This window comes from Cataglyphis hispanica, chromosome 14, assembly GCF_021464435.1.
Source record: "Cataglyphis hispanica isolate Lineage 1 chromosome 14, ULB_Chis1_1.0, whole genome shotgun sequence".
NCBI lineage: Eukaryota > Metazoa > Arthropoda > Insecta > Hymenoptera > Formicidae > Cataglyphis > Cataglyphis hispanica.
This window is the reverse complement of record NC_065967.1, coordinates 3,752,908-3,773,893: the sequence shown is the minus strand read 5'-3', so window position 1 is coordinate 3,773,893 and position 20,986 is coordinate 3,752,908. Positions and strand designations below refer to the sequence as shown.

General features: G+C 34.6%; 1 protein-coding gene across 4 annotated transcripts in view; it reads right to left on the bottom strand.

Moving 5' to 3' along the window:
* LOC126854678 (furin-like protease 2) overlaps window positions 1-20,986 on the bottom strand; it is a 303,257-nt gene that overhangs the window by 18,446 nt on the left and 263,825 nt on the right. For all 4 annotated transcript variants that reach the window (XM_050601627.1, XM_050601628.1, XM_050601629.1 and 1 more), the window contains one exon: window positions 2,716-2,820. In XM_050601627.1, coding sequence (XP_050457584.1) covers window positions 2,716-2,820 — 105 coding nt within the window. The remainder of the gene's footprint in view (window positions 1-2,715; window positions 2,821-20,986) is intronic.

Genomic DNA, 20,986 nt, shown 5'->3' with positions numbered 1-20,986 from the left:
TTGAGAAAGAAAAATTTTTTTTTTTTTAAGAAACGACAAAACAAAACATGAAACTAGACATAGCACAGAATCGTAGTTTTTCATTCCGTTGATTGGTTAAACAGTTATATACACCAGTGCTGTGACGCGGAAAATTCACCGGTGCAGATTGACTCAATTGAGGATTATAAATCGCGCAATCATCGAAAAACGCTTCGGGGAACGAGCTTTAATTCTGACGCGCGTTGCGGTCTCCTCTCGTTTCATTCATATTGCTGTACTGGTCTAGACACGTAATATGATTCAGTATCACTGACAGATTCATGGTGCTTGAGCAATTTTGGCAAGACGCCAGAATCAAATTAGTTTCACGGTCATATCGAAGTAGTGGGCACAGAAATTTTAAACTATTCGGAATAACACGATGAGCGTAAGAAAGGACATATATTGTTCTACATCGATTATTGAACGTGCTAAAATTAAACGATTATGGGCAGTCTCATGTAGTAAAATAGTAACAGGTGTTGCTATCTTCTCTTATGAATTATAAACAGTTTTGTAAATAGGAAAAAAAATATATAAAAAGTAGAGTTCGTAAAAAATAAAAATTTTCATCTCCTCCTCAATTTTTAAGGTAAGGCTGATGTATCATATATATTAAATGTTCAAATTTATATCATTGATATTTATAAATATTATATATATTACTGTATTTATAAATATCTAAATATATATTACAAAAGATAATAAATAAATATTAAACATATTTTATAGCAAGAAGTCGATAAGCGATACTATTTTTATCATCAGATTTTAATCGATATGTGCCAGCATAAAATAATATTTAAAAAATTGAAAAATATTAACAAATTTGAAAACTAAATTCAAAATGATTTTAATATTATTATACAAGTTATATTTTTCAAATATATTCACATTATATGATAATGTAACCGAATAAATTATTTGAATCATTTTTTTTCAATCAAAATTATTTCATTAAATGTGAAATGTCAAATTTCTTTGTGAGAAAACTAAATTAAAAGAAAACTAAACTTTAAACTAAATTTTTTTTTTATATAAATGGATGATAAATATCGTGGTAAAAGTAATAGAGAAATATCTAATGGAATTGATCTATTATCTAAAATTTCAACTTCCAAATTGAGACCATCTATTTGACAGGAAAAATTGTGAAATCAAAAGTAAAAATACGATCGCGAAAAATCCTTTATTTATAATATTTCCTCCTTCCAATTCTGCGATTTTGTAATATTTTATATATACGTAATAAAAAGAAATTAAAAGGAGAAATTGTCTCTAGAATTCGTTCGTTCATCGTGATCTGCGCGGTATTTATAAATATGTAAAGTAAGCAAATAGAAATAAAACGTCGCTTATTTTTTTAACGAACAATTAAGCAGTTAATTAAGCGTGCTGCACAATTAATAAGCAGCCAGTCCCATGATCGCGGGGAACGAGAGAGATTTCCCGGTCACGTATCCGTGGCTTCGCCAGCAATAAATCTCGACGATCTCTGAGCGCAACGTGAGTTCGAAAAAAAATGTATCTCTCGCGCGGAAGTTACCTCCGTACATCCGCCCCGTGCAAATGGCATTTTCCTCGCGATCACGTGCTCTCCGAGCGTAGCTCATGATTAATGCTATATCGTGTCCCCTGCGTGCATGTGAAGAACTGCATTACTTTCTCCCCTCTATCTCTCTTTTTTTTTCAACGCGATATTTTTCCGACCATTTCGCCTGCCTTTCTTCCGCCCCGCAATTTTCATCTAGGTTGAGGGGAAGCTTATCGAGACGAGGACAATGGCGGAAAACGCGGCGACGACAATATTGTCTCTCGAAACAGTGAGATATTTTGCCACGTCCTCGTGAGACCAGGAACGACGAGGCTTCTCCGAGAGTGCACTTAAAGCGTCCATCAGGTATTTCTCGCGCGAATACTAAGGTGAAATTATAGTAAAAAATTCGAAAAATCCACAAGTACTATAAAATTTCATAATTTCATAATTTTATTATTTTATAATAAATTTATATATTTTATTATCGTGAATAATATAACAATTTTAAATCAAATCGAAAATTTCTTTATTATTTCGTGTGTACGTGCACACATACATATACAGAATAATATTTAAAGGATAACATTAACAAAAAGTTATTAAGTTAAAATATATTGTTAAAAATAAAATATTTTCTCTTTTTCACTTATTCTTTTTAAATTATAAACTAAATTTTTTTATTTCTATTTTAATAGCAGAAGTTCAATGTTTGTCACAACGGTAAAATTTAGATCAGAGCCAAACAAAGAATACATTTATAGTCAATCAAAAAAGAAAGAAATATTTCGCAATCTTTTGTGAGATGTGTACTGCTGAATATTCTATCGTAGCGACACAGAATATTCAGCGATAGAAAACTGCATGTAAAATGGAAAATAACTTTTTAAAAGCACAAGGGACTACATACCGAGAAAAAAAAAACGATACTTTTATGACGGGACTGTTTAAACAACACTGCATAGGTTTTTCTCAAAATATTCCAGCACAGAATTCGCCCTTCCTACCATCGATTCTATCAAATTTTTTCAATATCGTTCCAAAAATGAAAAAAGAATTTTTTAGTGAGATTAAATAACGCGATTAAAATATCCTCGTTCTCCTATATATTTGATAAGTATTTTTAAATTAGCAGAAACTACGAAAATGCGTCGACTTACCCGCGGTTCATCCCTGAGCGCCTTATGATGCGGTTCGCTGACAGTGAGAGATCTCTTGTGCAGTCGCTTGTGAGAGAAGAGATAATAATTCTTTAGGGCACCAATCTGAAATAAAAAAATAAAGCATTCTTATTATCTCTGATGCGGTTTGAGATGGTAAGTAGCTGTCGCGTGGATATAAACACAAGATGGCAAGAGAAAACTCGCAAGTTTCCCTGTTGCGACTCTAGGATTGCATTTCGATGGTCTTGCGACTCCATATCGTTTCGATTCAAGTTTGACAGTAACTTCCCCGATGTTCCTGAATTAAATGATGAAAGTTGCTAAATCCCGTTGACATTCATCGCCATGTTTTTCGCAGACGATAAATGTTCGTTGACACTTTCACGTATGATAGACGAGATATGTATAATAATCTTTAGCATCAAGCCCACAAAGATGATTTCTTTTCATTTAAAAAATTTTTCTCAAGTTTTACCGATTACAATTAATATAAAGCGATAATATGTTAAAGTGACACAAATTCTATTATATTAAAAATGTATCATATTTTTTAAATAATATTCCATATTACGAGATTATTGTCAAAACAAAATATTATTAAATATTATCTAAAGTTTTGGCTGAGGTACTGAGTGTGCATGCAATTACTTTTATCATGTTTAATAATATTAAATATGAATTTCCAGTTTTTATTATAGAACATGCCAAGAATTCAGCAGCATCGATCGTATCAATTTTTGCTAGCTACTGGGTGTTCACAGTTTTAGCATCAAAATTTCTATTTTTGGATTTAATGGTCAGAAAGTTGTTAAATCCAAAATCAACATTAACGAACGACATGCATGCGATACTGACTGCCATTTTGAAAGTTTAACCTGATCCAGAGAGATAATTGACAGCTTATTGGACGCCGAACGGTTATAATTATGTCTATATGTACGCACCACGCGAATAGAGTAGCGTTTCAGTTTGGCGGTCGACGAAAATAATTGTCGATAATTCTAGTGCAGCATGAGCCACGCTCCAATAACGCTACACACACACATATACACATATCGAGAGTAACTAATAACTATTTTGATCGGCGATCTGATATTTGGACATCATGAAACCCTAATTAAATCAACGGATATTTTCTCAAAATTAGCTTTAGAGTAAAATCAGAGAATGTTAGAACCGACGATGTCAAATTTTATGATTTTCGTCCATTTGATTTATTATTATTTTCTGTGAAAAACTAAAAATACACACACATACTATCTTTCTACTCTTATATATTTAGAAAATCATCCTTCTCATATTTTTTGCATTTATTTTTATATATAAATTTCTTATGTATGTATATATATATATTGTTATATATTTGTTTTATATTTTCTTAATTATATTTTTCAAAAAAGATTCTAATTTGTTTTTTAAATTAAGAAACTAATTTTTAAAAAAATTAAAGAAACGAAAAGACTATATCGATCTCGTATTGCTCCTCTATTGTATTAAAATTTTTTTATCGGCATTAAATAAATTATATGCGAGAGTGCATTATGCAAACAAGGACACATATCGGCGCGTGTCCACGATTTACTGACGCACGACTCTCACATTACTTCGATATTCTCCGACACTTGGAGAAGAAAGTCGTAGAGGAAGTCAGCTCCCGAAACGGCGCAACTTCCGCCGGTGAGATTTTCCTAGCGGGAACGAAAATCAAGCAAAACTGCATCGCGCCGCGAAGTAGAATCACTTTCCGAAGCTGTTTTTGCGCCGCCGATGCTTTACACGTGTCGCCTACTTGAAATTCTTCCGCGGTGCACCTACCTCCGGAGCCGCGGCTCGAAAATTGAAGAGCAACCCACGAAGAACTCTCGCACAACTCACAAGAGAAAAAAAAGAAAGCGCGTGCTTTATTTTGCCATCGAGAGCTTTATCCGAAATTTTCGCGGCGAGCTAGAGACAACTATCTTGATGCTCTTCCGGACTTCTAGAAAATCTAAGTAGTCGAAGAGTGGCAAAGTGCATCACTTGCTCCTCTCAATCTCGAGTTATCTTTCGTGTGAAAGAGAATTACTTGCCCTAGATCTTCCACTTTTGCCACTTTTATCTCTTTAGGAACACACACATATTATACACACACACGCGCAACATTGTATATATTTGGTGTGAGTTTATTTAATCTCAATCTGTAAACTCTTGCATCTCTTGCAATAAAATCATAAAATAAAAAGGTGATAAATGATCCAAACTTGTAGATAACTTTTCCTAAACGGAAATTTGATTGAATATTTTTCTTTAAAATTCATCGATTACGTCACAGATATTCTAAAATTCAATGTTCAAATAAAATTTTTCTATATTGTATGTTGTATTTATATGTTTGTACGTGGAATTAATCAAGTCCAAAATTTAATGAATTAAGAAAACCTTTAAATTTTTAACATTACATATCTTCAAGTCTCCAATCACACAAAAATACTAATACTACTTAAACAAAAACTTATCTTAAACAAAATAAAGATTAAAATTTTGCTCCTTTTAAATGCAATTTATGACAATTAATTTTCAAACATTTATAACTCTCGAAAAATTTATTAATATTTTTGTTGACAATTCTAAGCTGCTCAAAAAACTTCACTCTCACGTGAGTGTCAGCTTCAGACCACACTACAGAGAAAAAGAATGCAAAAAGAAAAGCGAGACTATCGCTATTATCTCTCGAAGATATTCCACGAGTATGAGACATGAGTCGCCAATTTTAACGGCCGACGACGGCGCCGGAAAATCCGTTGGCATATTTCCGTATTTCGCCGCAATTTTACGTCCAACTTGTACACGACATGCGCCGGACACGCTCTAGGACGCAAATTTCACAAGGGACGGTCAAGGACTCGCTGGAGGGCTTTTACCATTCGGGGCGCAGCCAAACGGCGTCCGTCGAAATTCTCACTCGAATCTATGGGGAATTTTGATAATATTCCCGTATGCGCGATTATTTCGCTAACGAGACACTGCCAACGATATTAACTTAGCAATGTGTATCCTATAAGATACGTCTCTATTTTGAACTCATTCTTATATGTATATATATTATCTAAAAAATTATTGAGTGCAATAATAATGTTATTTTTTAAAAAACTTATCGGAAAATTAATCTAAAAAATAAGATATTAAAATTAATATAAAAATTGAGCTAATTAAGAGATTCAAAATCAAATTTAAATTAAATTTAGATTAAATTAAGGAATTTAAACTTTCTCTCAAATCTAACAAAAGTTCGTCAATATTTATAGAACTGTAATAAATATATTCGATAATTCTATAATCATCCTACCATCATCCAATTCTATAATCAAATAAATAATTCTCTATTCATCCTATATATTGAAATTTTCGAATAAAGTTATACGTGAGAATCTCAAGATCGAATATACCATCTTCTTATTATCGACAATCGAGTACCTGCGAGTTCTCTTCTTCGTGTGAGGATGACGACATAAATGCGAGGTCACGTCGTCGCTACTAAAAATGACAAAGCACCGAACTTTGACGCGATCTTTCCCTCTACCGTCGTAGATACTCGCAAACTCTCCAGAATAGAGTTTTCCCATGCGTTTGTTACCGGCCGCATGAGTGATAGTCTCCTCCGACCTGTTTCTTCGGCTTTATGTCATCCGCTCCATTAACGCCTTACTTCCAGTTTCCAGCCGGAAGACGGTATAAAATAAACCGAGGAAGACGTCGGCAAATACGGACTGATTCGGCGCGATTAGCGTAAGAAACTTTCACGAATTTTCAAACTACCTTTGTAGTGTTCTATTGTCAACGAATTCGCTCAATTCGAAGTAACTTAGCTCGAACAGCTGGAGATAATGTCAATTAAAAATCTTACAAAATCAACAATAGTTGACTTATATATCTTAGTATATCAGTAAAATTAAAATTTCAGCGATATATTTTTTCGAATAAGGAATTAGAGCGTTCTAATTTCGAATGCAAAGTCTCGGATAATCTCGTAAAAATTCTTACACAGATAAATCGATCGGTGCTAAAAGATGGCGAAATTCTCTCCTGAAAATGACCAACGCTCCTTCGGCTGTGCATCACTCGACGCTGGCGAAATCCTCGATCCTCGTCGACCTTGGCGCTCTTTGCGAAATCCCCCTAGTTCCATCCAGGAGCTTAGCTTTTCGGAAAGCGATAGCGCATCTACCGCTGCGTTTTCGTTCGCGCTTCGACGCGCTGCCACTCCGGATAATCCCGATGGGAGATACTCGTCGCGGTGGCTGCGCACGAGCGGGACAGATAAAAAGAGACGAGGAAATGGATGAGAGCGACGGTGGTGTGGCGATAGTGGTGCGGGAAACGCGACTCGAGGAGGTGGGAAACCTGCATAGAGGCAGAGCACAATACGGCGCAATTTATTAATACTCTGGGACTCGTGTAGCTCGCCCTCAGGAGCAAACGACGAAATAGATATGCCAGCCGAGCGAGCGGGGCGGCCTGTTACAGGCCTGAACGGAAATGTCTGAACAAAGCGTCCTGTGTACAACGTACGGCGCACTCTGCGAGAAAATTGCGGTATAACGTAGCATGAAAAGACATCGATTACCGTACCGTAAAATAGAACGTTACCTTTTATTTAATTTGTGAAATGTATATCTCTCGATTTAACAGAATTGTAACTTAGAGAAATGTTAGGAAATGAGGCGATATTGTGAAATGTAATGCGTAATGGCTGTCGAAAAAAACTGACTGTGATAAAACTGTAGGAAAAAATTCCGATCGAGTAATATGAGAGAGATTTACAAATTTACAATCGCAATTTTATTTGACGTACTAATTGATTTTAAATTTTGACAGAATTATTTACAGTAGTTGCTTCGACATTTTTATTACCCTGCTCGAGAAAAGATTGACACACATATCTCAAAAAAAAACTGTCGTTAAAAATTAATACGTTGGAAAGGGGAATATCTTGTGGAGAATCCCTTTACCTTCTAAGATATTCGTACATGTATCCCCCATACGTTTCTGAAAGCTGACCTACATCATTTTCAGCGCGATCAACTTTTATAAAGATTTCACGAACTGCTGGAGAAGAAATCTGACGGTGAACGTTAACTGCAGCGAACTTAATTGTAACATCAGGATGATTTTTTTTCCGGGGAGCTGAGCGCACTTTGACGACGTACTTAAATCCACTTTATTTATCGAGCCGTTCTCGTGGGATTCAGTATGTCATGACGTAAAGTCATAAGATCCAAAGAAGAGAGATAGTGCGGGCGATTTATCATCGCGAGTCTGCAACAAGCTTGCGTTAAGGCACGTACACACTGAGCTCGTTGTTTTAACGCGTGTATTGAATTGTGAAAGTCAAAAGTGAATATCTAAAGTAATTAATCTATAGTTCTTCGACATCCCTTTATTTTCAACTAACAATTAGTTTAACTTTATTATTATTATCTTCACTATTATTAATCTTTTTTGCCCTCTCTGTTATTAAAGATAAATGATCACCTTTAAACTAAAGCGAACATCGCCCAACTATTCATCGCCAACGAATTCCCTTTGCAACTGTTTGGCCAACTGTTAGCCAAATAGTAAAATTTGATCAGCGTTCAAAAGGAGAGGGAAGGCAGAGGTTCTAAAGTACGTTCTGCGCTCTGAGCGGCATGGTTCGATAGCAGGTTCACACAGCAACGCGAACTTATTCTCTACTCGTGCGCACCACGTGTGTTTGTACAGTCTGTACGCGCCTTTAGGCCGCCCCCGCGCCATCTACTTCCGCCATACTTCCGGTTCGTTTCGCGTCGTGGTAAACTGCAGGTACGCGGACGTGTATTGCGGCAGGGCGGCGAACGGCGGGGCGAGGGGGACGCAAACGTTCCGAACACAACGCTAGATAACGACGGGGTAGTTTGAGAGGGCCACTAAATCAACTCGCTTGAAGAATGTCTTACGATGACCTGCAGGTTATCGCCGGCCGTATACGCGCGATTTATGCGGATATTTCTGGCGACTACATAGAGCCTTGTAAGTTGTCATCGCGCACGATCAAATTAAGATTCCACGCGAAGTAGGTACGAGAGTTGAAAAAGAGTTGATTGATTAGCGCGTTTTTTGAGAGCGGTGTTTATTCTATACACGTGGAATGTTAAGATATATCATATTTAGAACTTGTTGATTCATATCTGAGAGAAAATATAAATGATTTTCAGATATTAAATTGTCAAATTTAAATGGAAATAAAGTGCATACTCTTTTGCAGTAAAATTAAAGTATTTTAAATTATAATTAGAGGATCTTAAAAAAGTAACAAAAATAATTATGTTATACATAGAAAATAATATATAATAAAGAAATATAATAAATATAATAAATATTATAATATAAATAATAAATAATATATTAATATTGTATATATAATAAAAAATATATTATTCATGAACAATACAGCGATTCTAATTACGATAATAAAAATATTATCACTAAAAATTGATATTTGAGATGCCATATAAGCTGCCTCTAATTAAACTAACAATAAGTTAAACTATTACACGTTTACGATATTTAACTAAATCCTTTTTTTTCATAGAATGTTTTAACAATCCAGACAATTTCATTTCAGTCAAAAGCTCAAAAGTAAATTATCCGCAACCTCTCCATTCTCATCCGATAAAGAGAAACAAATATTTTTCTGAAAAACAATTTTTTTCATTTTAACACCAGAGAAATCGAGAGGTATTCCCGTCGCGAAATTCGCATGCACGCACACGCGTACAGAAGGATACCGTAGGAATCAATGCCGGCAATGCAACGGGATGGCATATCGCGTAAATTGCATCGCAGGCGCATTCGCGCTGCGTGCAGCGGCTCGTTCACTTCGGCTCGCTCGCGTCATACATTCGCGATTATATACCGTCCGTCGCGAAATCCTTGATCGCGGAATCGCGGCTCTCGGCTATAATGCCGATCACGTATTGCCGATATCATCGACGCGTTCCCCTATTCAACGGTACTGTGTATAAGTTAGCACTTGCAATAAATATGGAGCGAGGCGGAAAGAATTATGTTCGACGATGATATATACGTTTATTAAATTGATGCCGACTTGAAAGTGAATATATCATTTGACAATGCGATTCTCGAAAGTCGTAGCTAAAGTGCGTAAAATTGTGTTCTAATATTTGATTATTTTGAAATATTTCCAGATGATGAAATCGAGCAAGAGTGTTGTCTGCAAGTTAACTTATATATTGTCTCTCAATATTGATTTTATGTTTAACCTCGATATTTTTATTTAGAGAAAGCTACTACATTAAACATTCGCATAAACTATTTAGATAAAATTGTATGCATAATGTTCATTCAAAATTTAATTATTTTTTTTAATGCGTTGGCATTCATGGTTGATGTTAGAAATACAACGGATATAATAGAGAAAATGAAACATCATACAAACAAAAAAAAATTTCATTGTTAAAAGATGTAATCTAGATGCATGAAAGAAAAAGAGAGAGGCATTCATGTCATTTCTCGATGTTGATTGGCAATTTTATAAAAATCGCGCATGCAAATTCGATTCGGTGATGAGCTCAATATTGACAGCCTGACATTCAGCGGTGAAAGAAAAATATCGAAAAATCATCAAAAGCAGTGAAACTAAAAGGATAAAGGTAAAACGGAGCATAAAATAAATAAAATAGATAATGCTGTACATGTTGGAAACTCGCGTGTAGTTTTTGTAGACTAAAATAAATGTACAAGCATTTGTGTTTTTTCTACATACATCCTATGCTTGTGGTACACAGGATCATTATTAAAAATCGGCGAATGTTTTCAATGAATAGACGAAAGGGTTAGATGTAAAATAAAAGATACGGTGCTGATCGATAAAATGTGTAGCTGTTTGAAAAACAAATATCGCTTACCTCAATTTTATACCGTTTGCTTTCCGTATATCGGAGCAATCGCTCCGTGCGCGTTACTTTCCGTGCAACACGCGCGGATCTCAATTTTTTTTTTATGTAGATATATACAACCGCAAAACAAAAGAATTAAATAATTTTCGCTGAAAAAAAGCTTCCTTTAAAAGTAATTTTTTCTTGTGATCGAGAAAATAATCGAAAGCCGTTTGCTAAATTAATCATCAATAAATTACTTATCTCTTTTTTTATTTGATTAAATAAATATAAAATATAATTCAAAAATAAAATTACCGTTAAAATAATTAACAAAACATAAATACTACATACCGTATTAAAGTATTTTAGGATTTAAGGCATACATTGTTTTAAACAGAAAATTTCCAGGTGACATTCCATCTGGATTCGATAGCGTGAGGATAATGGAGAAATTACTATGGCAAGGATTCAATAGCGTGTTAAACACTGGGTTGACGCCGGGGCGTAAAACGCGTCAAAGACGAGTAACGTAATATCATTATCGTCGGAGTAATTGAACATTAGCCGCTTATTCGTTCCGCTTCCCATAGAGTCTTCCATAGGATCTCCCATAGCAAAGGCAGAAAAGATTGTCCGAAATTATCCCTGCCACACAACAGCTGCAGAATTACACCTCGCGAAAGTGTTGACGTTAAACTAACGATGTCACGGACAGAGAAAAAAAAGATCGAACAAGACAATTGGTTATCTGTCAAGCAATTCCTCGACACCGAGTATCGCGAAAATGTGATTTATTAACAATAAAAATTTTCAATTACTTTTTTATTCGTTCGACGTTTTAACACGATTTTCGCGCGATTTATTGACCGCAATCCTTACCGAAAGAGAAGTTAATTAATCAGAACTCTCTCTCGTTCGCGGAAACACACAATGAGAATCGATAACGCAACTAATTTGTTCTCGCAGTCGTAAAATCTGTCACGATTGCAAAAAGAATGTTATACCTCTCATCGTATCCTATCCAGATATATAGACTAGATGTTCGTTGCCAAATTTCCCGGCGCGTTGATTGAACTCAATTTCCGACGCATTAGTCTCGATTGATCAACGCCATTTCCGCCGGATACGGTGATGTTACATAATTAAATCGATCACGGCTCTCTCTCTCTCTCTCTCTCTCTCTCTCTATGTTTATAATTAAACATAGGCGTTACATTATTGACATTGCGCAATTAATTGGCCAATAATGGTTAGGTTACACTAGCGGCGCCGTATAGTTTGTCTTGTTCGTTATATCGGCGGTATCGGCGGCTACGGTACGTTATCACGAGCAATGAAAATTTCATATTGTTGCACGACACATACACGGGGCCACTCGGTAATGGGTTAATGCATTTTTACCGAGACCTGCTAAGGGAATGGCATTATGGTGCGCAACGTAAAAAATTAAATTCTCCGACCACACCGCCGCGAGTCAGAAATTGTGCTCTCGCGTTAACGGGATCGCTGTAACGCACGCAAATGTAACGGGATCGTAAAAGCGACTACCTTTCTGCCGCATTTAAAGCGCCCTGAAAGGCTAGATGTGATGTCAGCTAATAGTGTGTGTTTGAATGATATAAAAAATATTAGCGGAGCTTTCTTTCGTTAGAGGAAAAACGGTGTTTTATATGTTATATGCTATTTGTAAGCGTTACATATTAATATTATTTATATGATTATGAATTCTTAGTGTTATCAACATTTGCAAGTTACGGAAGTGTTCGGTATCTACTTCCGTGATTTTGACTGATCGTAATAAATAAAATATCAATATATCCTCAATTAATAATAGATGTCAAATGATGCAAGTTTCACGAAAAAAAAGTTTCGAGTAAATTAAAAAAGAAATTTCCATACGCGTAATAAAAATTGTATTATTCAATTGTATTATTCAATATACATGTAAGTGAAGGAAGAATAAAATTGTTACATGAGTAAAAGAGAAGCGCAACGCACAAAAAATTCAGTTACACATTATGTAGAAAATATGAACCATGAAAAAAGTATAAAATGAAAAAGTGTGAAAAAATATGAAAAAAATTTGTATGACATTTATATTGCCTCCTCCCCTCCCATTTTGAATTTTTAGTCTACAATAACTATAATTAATTTCTCATGTTCACATTTTAAAGTTTGTGAGTGAATTTCCCGTATTACAGAGACAAAATAAGTATACAGAGACACATGTATAAAACGGGCGATATAAAAATATTCCGAAAAAAATTTAAACTATATAAAATTGAACAATTTAAATTTGTACCCCTCACTCGCATTACATTTGAATCCCGGCATAATCCAATTATTCTACTGTCTCTATTTTTTCATTTTTATAAAATGAAAAAGAAACGAAAAAAAAAAAAAATTAACTAATTACGCTTTCTCAAATGAAAGCTATATCAATGAAAAGATCAGAGATACTGGCACGGAATAAGATGGGCGTCGACGGAGGAGCAAGAAAGTAAAATGTAACGCGCAACAAATGAGAAAGATCCGTAGCGTAAACGAGAAGATGGAAGCGTAACGCCGTGCAATAAATGGAAAATTCAAAATACCGATAGTGTCCGAAAAACGAGATAACGTTGCGGATGGTATCCCTCCCTTTCTGATCCTCCTCCTTCGTTGGCAAATAAGCCGACCCTTGTTCCGGATCGACGGAACTCAAAGCGCGAGAGACGGGAGAGATCGGATAAGAGCGTCCGTTTGGATGGCGGAAGAGAACGTTTAACGGCGAAACGGAGATGAGACGGCGCTGCGTCTTTTCACGAAGACGAAGGAAAGAGAGCGGAAAGAGTGAACAGCAAGGGGACAGAAGAAAGGAAGAAAATTGCGGTTCGAGAATTCGAGCTTCTATGCGCGAGATTCCGCGTTACTTTCGGTAATGCTCAGCTGTTTCACGCGTTATACCCGTCGTCGGTGGGATCGACGAAATCGGAGGAAGATATCGGCGGCTTCGATGCGAATAGAATCCCGTTTTCCTCTAAAGGGAAACTATTGTTGAACGAGACACCGTTGTAATACAACCTCCCTTAGTCTCAGGATACTACACGAGCAACGGGTTTAAAAATACGCAACTTATTTGCAATTATCTAGTTTACAATTATATGTTTTAACAATTATTTCTTTGACATTGATTAATATTAATTTTAATAATATTAAAAATAACTGATTTTCTTGCCTCAGTCTAGAATTAGATTTGAAAGATAAAAACTTAATCATATTATTATTATTACTTAAAAAATAATATAATTTGCAATTAATAATAGTGCAAATAATATATTATACTATAATACTTTGAAGATAAATTAATTTTCTCTACAATGCGATATATATTCGTATAATTTTGATAATGTGACATATTTTTTTTGACATTTACTATTCTTCATACATATTATATGTCATCAATGATTTTCTCTTTTTTTCTTCATCCTCATTTCTCCGTCTCATTATCAGATGTATTCCATTTTTTTGAATGGTCTCTCATATTTCTTATTTCGCGCTAAATCGTCGGGACAACGAACACGATCGTAATGCACGGTCCGCAGCAAGCGAGCCGAGCAACAAGAGATGCATCACGTTCATGTCTCGTAGGATTCTTTTACAGCCCTGCCACACAGACGTCACCTTAACGATCCGTCTTTCTTGTCGCGTGGATTCTCTCCGCTTTCTTATCGCACGACAAATCAAGAAGAATCTACGTAGAAGGGCGACTAATGACCGGAAAAAACATCGCGATCTTAATTGTCCACCTCACCTCTGCAGCTTTTTTTCTCTCGCAGATTATTTTATTTATTTATTTTTTTTTTATTTTATTTCCGCAACCTGAATAACGAAAGGCACAACCAGCGTTCGTGGTTTTAACATTTCGCGAGAGCGCAACATAGAAAAATTCGCGTGAACGACTAACGAGTTCGAGTTTTTATATAGGGTGTCTTAATAACAAGAAATCAATAATCTGATAAGAAATCAATTATCTGATAAAAAGCTATCATTAAAATAATGTAAAAATTTACTCTTTGAGAGAGAGAGAGAGAGAGAAAATGTAAATAAAAGATAAAATTTTTATATGTTACTTTCATATTTTTTTATTTAATTCAACATAAACTTGAATAAACCTAGATTGAGATTTGGATAATTGACATATTTTACATAAAAAATTAAGAAAATACTTTGCGTGCAGATAAAGTTTCATTGGGTGTTAAATTTATATTTGCTAAAAGTGTATATAAAATAGAACATGCGACCAGCCGGACACCCTGTAGATCGACAGGACGATTGCCGAGAGATTTTACAGCGCGCACAAATGCGCCCGATTCGATTTTTTTGTCCCGCAATGTTTAATTTTTCTGACCAGAGACGGGGCAGAATTACGGCCGCGGTAGAGAAATTGGAATTGCAGTTTGACATGCAAATTTTCGTCTGCTTCAACGATAACCGCAAGTGAGCCCTGCTACATTTAAATTCGACTCTATCGATATGTTTACTCGTTTCAATTCAAATTCGGACAATCAATATGTATTCAATTACTGATATTTTTTTTATCTTCGTTAATTTTTCTTAACATATCAGCATTGCTCGTGATATAAAATAATCAAATGTTAATATTATTAATAATATATAGTATCAATAAATTAATAATATAAATATATAATATAAATATATTAATAATTATTGTAATGTACATAGAATATATAATACATTTCTCTATATTTTATTAATGTGTCATGTATACGAAAGATACAGCGGGTTATGAAAACATTACTAATTATACTAATAAATAATTCATGATGCTTATCGAGAACAAATCGGAAACTCTCATTAAACCAATCAATGTTTATTTAAAATAAAAACAATTTGTTGCAATAAAATGTTCTGATAACACTATATAGTTTGTTAACAATATACTAAATTATCCATAATTAATTTTTAGAATGATCCCTTTCTATGACTATCAAAAATGTTAAACACCGAAAGAAAAATATCGATAATATTAAAACAGTGACATTTCCAAATGTCAAAGTCTCGATCCGAGACATTATTATTTTGCCGTACGTTGCCGCGATCGGAAAATCCTCGACGAGAGTCTTATTACATCGGAAAGTCGAAGGACACGGATTCGTTTTGGCCAAACAACATGGTATTAAGCTATACTTCCGCGTCGCAGATGGGTGAAAACGGAGTAAGCCCGGGGGCCGCAAGAACGATAGACAATTTTCTTGGAGATGCCCCCGGGACGGCGAGCGAGCGGTGTCCGCGATACGTGTCATCGCCAGAATACAGAATCGATAATCAATTTCCGCCGAACGATAGAGAAACTGAGCAATAGACGTGGATCTTAAATATAAATATGTTCCGATAACAAACGAACGAAGCAACGCATCCGCCTTTCGAGATGACACGTGTCCTTTTCCATTATGCGTTTGAAACGCACTCTATAATGCATATGCTAGAATATTCGACTATATACGCGGAACCAATTCTTCTTTCGTAAAATTTAATACGAAGAATAAATTCTCTCGATTGATGTAATTAAATTCACATATCTTCTCCCTAGTTTATATTTTAGCTAATCATCAATTTTTTATCCCCAATGAAAAATTTGCCTTTAGATTGAAGTATTATAACGATATACTGACGTAAGTGAAAAAAGTATTGCATTAAATATTATATCTAAAGAATTAAATTCTGTCTCCAAGTTTTTAATATTAATTTTAACAAATTTCAATTTCAAAAATGTCACAAAAATAGTAAAATTTTATATCTTGAAAAAATAAATTTAAAATTTTCTTATAAAAATATATTCTATCTTGGAGATTAAGTTCAATAAACAGCGAGTTTTAATTAAAGTTCCGCCGAGAGAGGATCGCAGCAGCTTCCCACAATTTTCTTAGAAAATAAAAATTCTTCAAATTTGATATCGCGAGTCTGAGCAAACATACTCGACTGCTAAAATGAATCCCTTTCCCGCTCTGTGCCTGATGTCCTTATTCGGTCTTCCCGTCTTGAACAGTCTCGTTCCTTTCTGGGAAATCATATATCGGATACTTTGCTGCCACATTCGTGGCAAATCGAGCGCGACTGAACAATTTTCCCGGGGCATGCGGAACAACGAGCCGTAAAACAATGTCAGCTGACAGAGATATCGAAGGTGAACGCGCCAGTAGAACTCGATATAAACACGATTTTCACCCTCAGGCGCAGCATCGCGCCTCCAATGAATTATGCTAAGCCAACACATTCACGCATTCTTCTTATCGTTAATGATATCGCAAATAAAATTTCAATATTATTTATATTTCAGACAATCTTTAAATCTCGTAGGAATCTTATACAGAGAAATTGTTATCGCGAAAACATCCTTCCATATGTGTATGCTTCATTTTATTTTTGATAATTTCTTTCAAGAATAATTCTGAAGAATAAATAAATCGTCTAAATTCGTCTGAGTCAAGCAGAGATGTACGAGAAATTAGCGCACGATTAAATTACGACACTAATCCTCTTATTATCCGCATGAATAAGATGAACCGGATATTACGAAACATAGAGCTTTGTCGCCGAAACAACTACGCCCATGACTTTCTCAGAAAGCCGTTGCTGATTCAGTGTGTTGGATGTAAAAGTTGAAGCAAAAGTAAACGGTAAAAAATACATACAACTTCCCGTACAAAACTTCTCGAGAGTTAACGTTACACGTGAAAGTTTCTTTTATGTCAAGTATACAGTTACATAATTCTTTTTAAAAAGAAACGTATGCTGAATAACGTTGTACGACTAGACGGTGACGGCTCGAGAATCATCATCTCGTTTTTCCTTGTCGTTTTGCACGCGAGATCAACCTTTATATCCCGATAAATAAAAACGACCCACCGCTTTTACTCGGCACGAGATGCGCACGAAAAGATAACGATTCGCCTAAAAATACGCGAACGAGCGAGACCGCGCCATGATCTAACAAATCGTACGAAAATCGTTCGGGTCGCTGCATTAATTTATATCGTCGCTCGGAAATCGCCCATAAACGAGTTATAACGCTCGTAAGTCTGAAGCAACGACTGCGTAACGTGCCATCTTTAAGGCGCCCTTCACTCGCCTTGCACAAGCGAATCATCGTGCGGAACAGATTGTAAATCGAGGTCGCGGAAATACGCGGAACGAGCGCAAAGGACCGCCGATTATTGGATATTCTTTAAATCGTGATCAATTCTAAAGTTCGAGGTAACAATTTTGCTAGCGTACGTAAGCGCTCCATAGTATCGGAAAATATCCGATTGCATGACATTTAATTCCAATTCACAAAAATAAATTTTCATCCTTGTTTAGCCAACTATTTATATATTTAAATTGAATTATCAAATACTATTTATTTCATGTATACTTATAAATAATTTTCTTAAATAATATTTATATTGATAGAAATAACCCATAAAATGAATTATGTTAAATATATATAATATACATATATTGTGTTCAACACAATAAAAAATAAAGATTAATTAATAAAAAATATATATTCACTTTAATTATATAAAATTCTCAAGAATCATAAAAATATCTTTCTAAGTAATATCCTTAGAATCGTGAATTGGCATTAATCTAAGTACTTTTTTGTATTTCTATAATTTCTAAAACGTAGAAAAAAAAAAAAAACAAAAAAAAAATTAAAGCAGAAAAAAAAAACAATTAAGCTAAAGTTAAATATAATATGACGTTAGACATATATGTACAAAGAAACTTAAGGAAGACTTTGAAAGGGCAACGATTACATAGTGCACGTGAGCACGCAATATCAACTCCATTGTTCTTTTACGCTTTTCCTTCATTAGACTTCGAGGATTCGCGATTCCGTGGTTAGAAGTATGAGTTCGTCAAACCCACACTGGCCGACTTGAATCCCAATCCGGTTGACAGAGGAGAACCCAATGTTCGGGGATTCAGGACAAACCGCGGACGAGACTCTACACGAACCATTTGACGCGAATCGATCGATAGAAATTTACCGAGGTTTACCGATAACCGATGCACTATTCTAACCAGAATAGACCAGAATGAGAATTGAGAAGAGAAATGTCTTTGTAGTGTTCTTAGCTTTCAAGAAAAATAAAATAATCAAGTAAAATAAAATATAATAATGATCAGCACAATGATTTTTTAACGATTAAGAGATATTGATCGCTAAATAAAAATATAAAAAATTTAATTAAAATAAATTAAATGTTTAAGATAACAAATAATTAATTGGTAATAATATAGTGAGAAAAAAAGATAGAGAAAAACAATTTTCTTGAAGCTTGAAAAAAAACTATGTCGAACTATTGTTTCTTTACATTATGTAACGTTTATAACTTTATATACGTTCACTGTTAAACTTCTGAAATACAGAATGTTCCGAAATTATAATCTTTATTCCATTCTAACTTTCGAGTGGAGACAGATGATTAAACTAAAACGGCGGACTGACATAAAACGCAATCGACCAACTGATAGAGTTATAATCTATCAAAGTACTTTCAGTTGTCAGTTAATCCATTAAATTTTTTGATTTTTTGTTCTATAATCGCTTTATACTTTATCTCATAATATCTGATTTAAAGCATTTTAGTTTCCAACAATAGATTTTCACCGTATTTTACAAAATTAAATATTAAAATATAAAATATATTGCAAGATCTCTTGTATGTAGAGAGAAAGAGAAAGAGAGAGAAAAAATCCTTATAATTTTTTATAATAATTTTATAAAATCAAATTTTTTGTTTTCTCACAAATTAATCTCCAAGCCTTAATTAATATGTAGTATAATGTAATATAGTAATATGATATTTTATCATATTATTATATCATATTATATATAATGTAAATACATATATATATATTATACCACCCACATTATATTTGTAAATTTAACACATTAACTACTAGTGTTCAAAGTGGAAACAATTGAATAAAACAAAGAAAATAATTACCTATTTTTATAATAAATTCCTTTCAAATTAGTCGCGCTAACTGTAACTTACTAAGCGATATAATGATGCAATTCAAAAAAACAAATGTTTATTATGTGTATTTGCTATTTTAATTTTAAAACAGCAACAACCTCAACCTCGCTACACCTACAACAACAGCTACAACCTCGCGTCGAGTGTGTAGCGCTCGCAGGTAAAGGAAAACATTGCGACATTAAAGAGGGAGCATTATGCATCGCGAGGCAAATTTTTAATTATCTTTGTTTCGCGGTGCCTGGTCCGCGGCTTTTAATATCGCGACGACCTAACCGCGATTATGACGACGACGAGTATGACAGGCACACGACCTGTTTACGCGACCTGTTTCTATACGACGATAGGCCGTATGCGACACGCTCTATTTGCTCCTAGAGGAACGGACGGATTCGCCGATACGAGCGTACGTATGGTGCCAGGTATACCAAGGTTTATCTTGCCTGCTATAGATAGCCGGGACTTTTTTTGCGACTAAATGCAACTGTAATACGCGCGATCGAGCGTGCTAACAGCAATAAACATCCATAAATATTAATAATAGATATTAATCACTTTTCCATCTTTAATTTGATTAAGAAGATGAAAATCTCGGCTATTCTACGCGAAAATAATAGAACAGTGATTTAGCCAATCCTATCGATATTATCCGGACCTTAAGAAGCATTGTTAATTACGGAGTCGTAACTCTTCGTCGGGGAAATTGTGGAAGATAATTCAGCGCGGTCGTCTCTACCACCTTCCAATTAAGGATAAAGGCCGGTATCAAAGATATATCGATCGCGCGGTGGAAAGTTCAACCGTCTTCCGTTTTTCGTGCGAGTGTAGGCGAAAAATTAATTACTGTCTAGGAAGATTTTTCGGATGAAAGCAGAAGAGCATCCAATTATAGAGAACTTTATGTCAAATCGAGACTATCAAGCGCAAACGCATTTAATTAAAAATGAAATGGTCGCGATATCAAAGGAATATCAAGAAGAAAAGCAAGAAAAAAAAGAAGGATCGAAGAAAAACTATACATTATTGTAAAGCCATGTGACAATTATCAATTTTCTGATAACGAGGTCAGCTTTTCAAATATGTAGAATTCATTTTAATATTCAACAAAAAAAATAGCACTTTCGTATATAATCAATAAACAATTTAATAGATTATTTCGCCAATTTTTTAAAATTAGAAATATGATATTACTAATTCTCCAAATTATTAAATTAGCCTCTAGTTAAAGATCCTCTTTATATATATATATATATATATATATATATATATATATCACGTCATTGACAGTCGAATCGATATAGCAGATACAGCGACTCAACATTTATTTCTTTATTA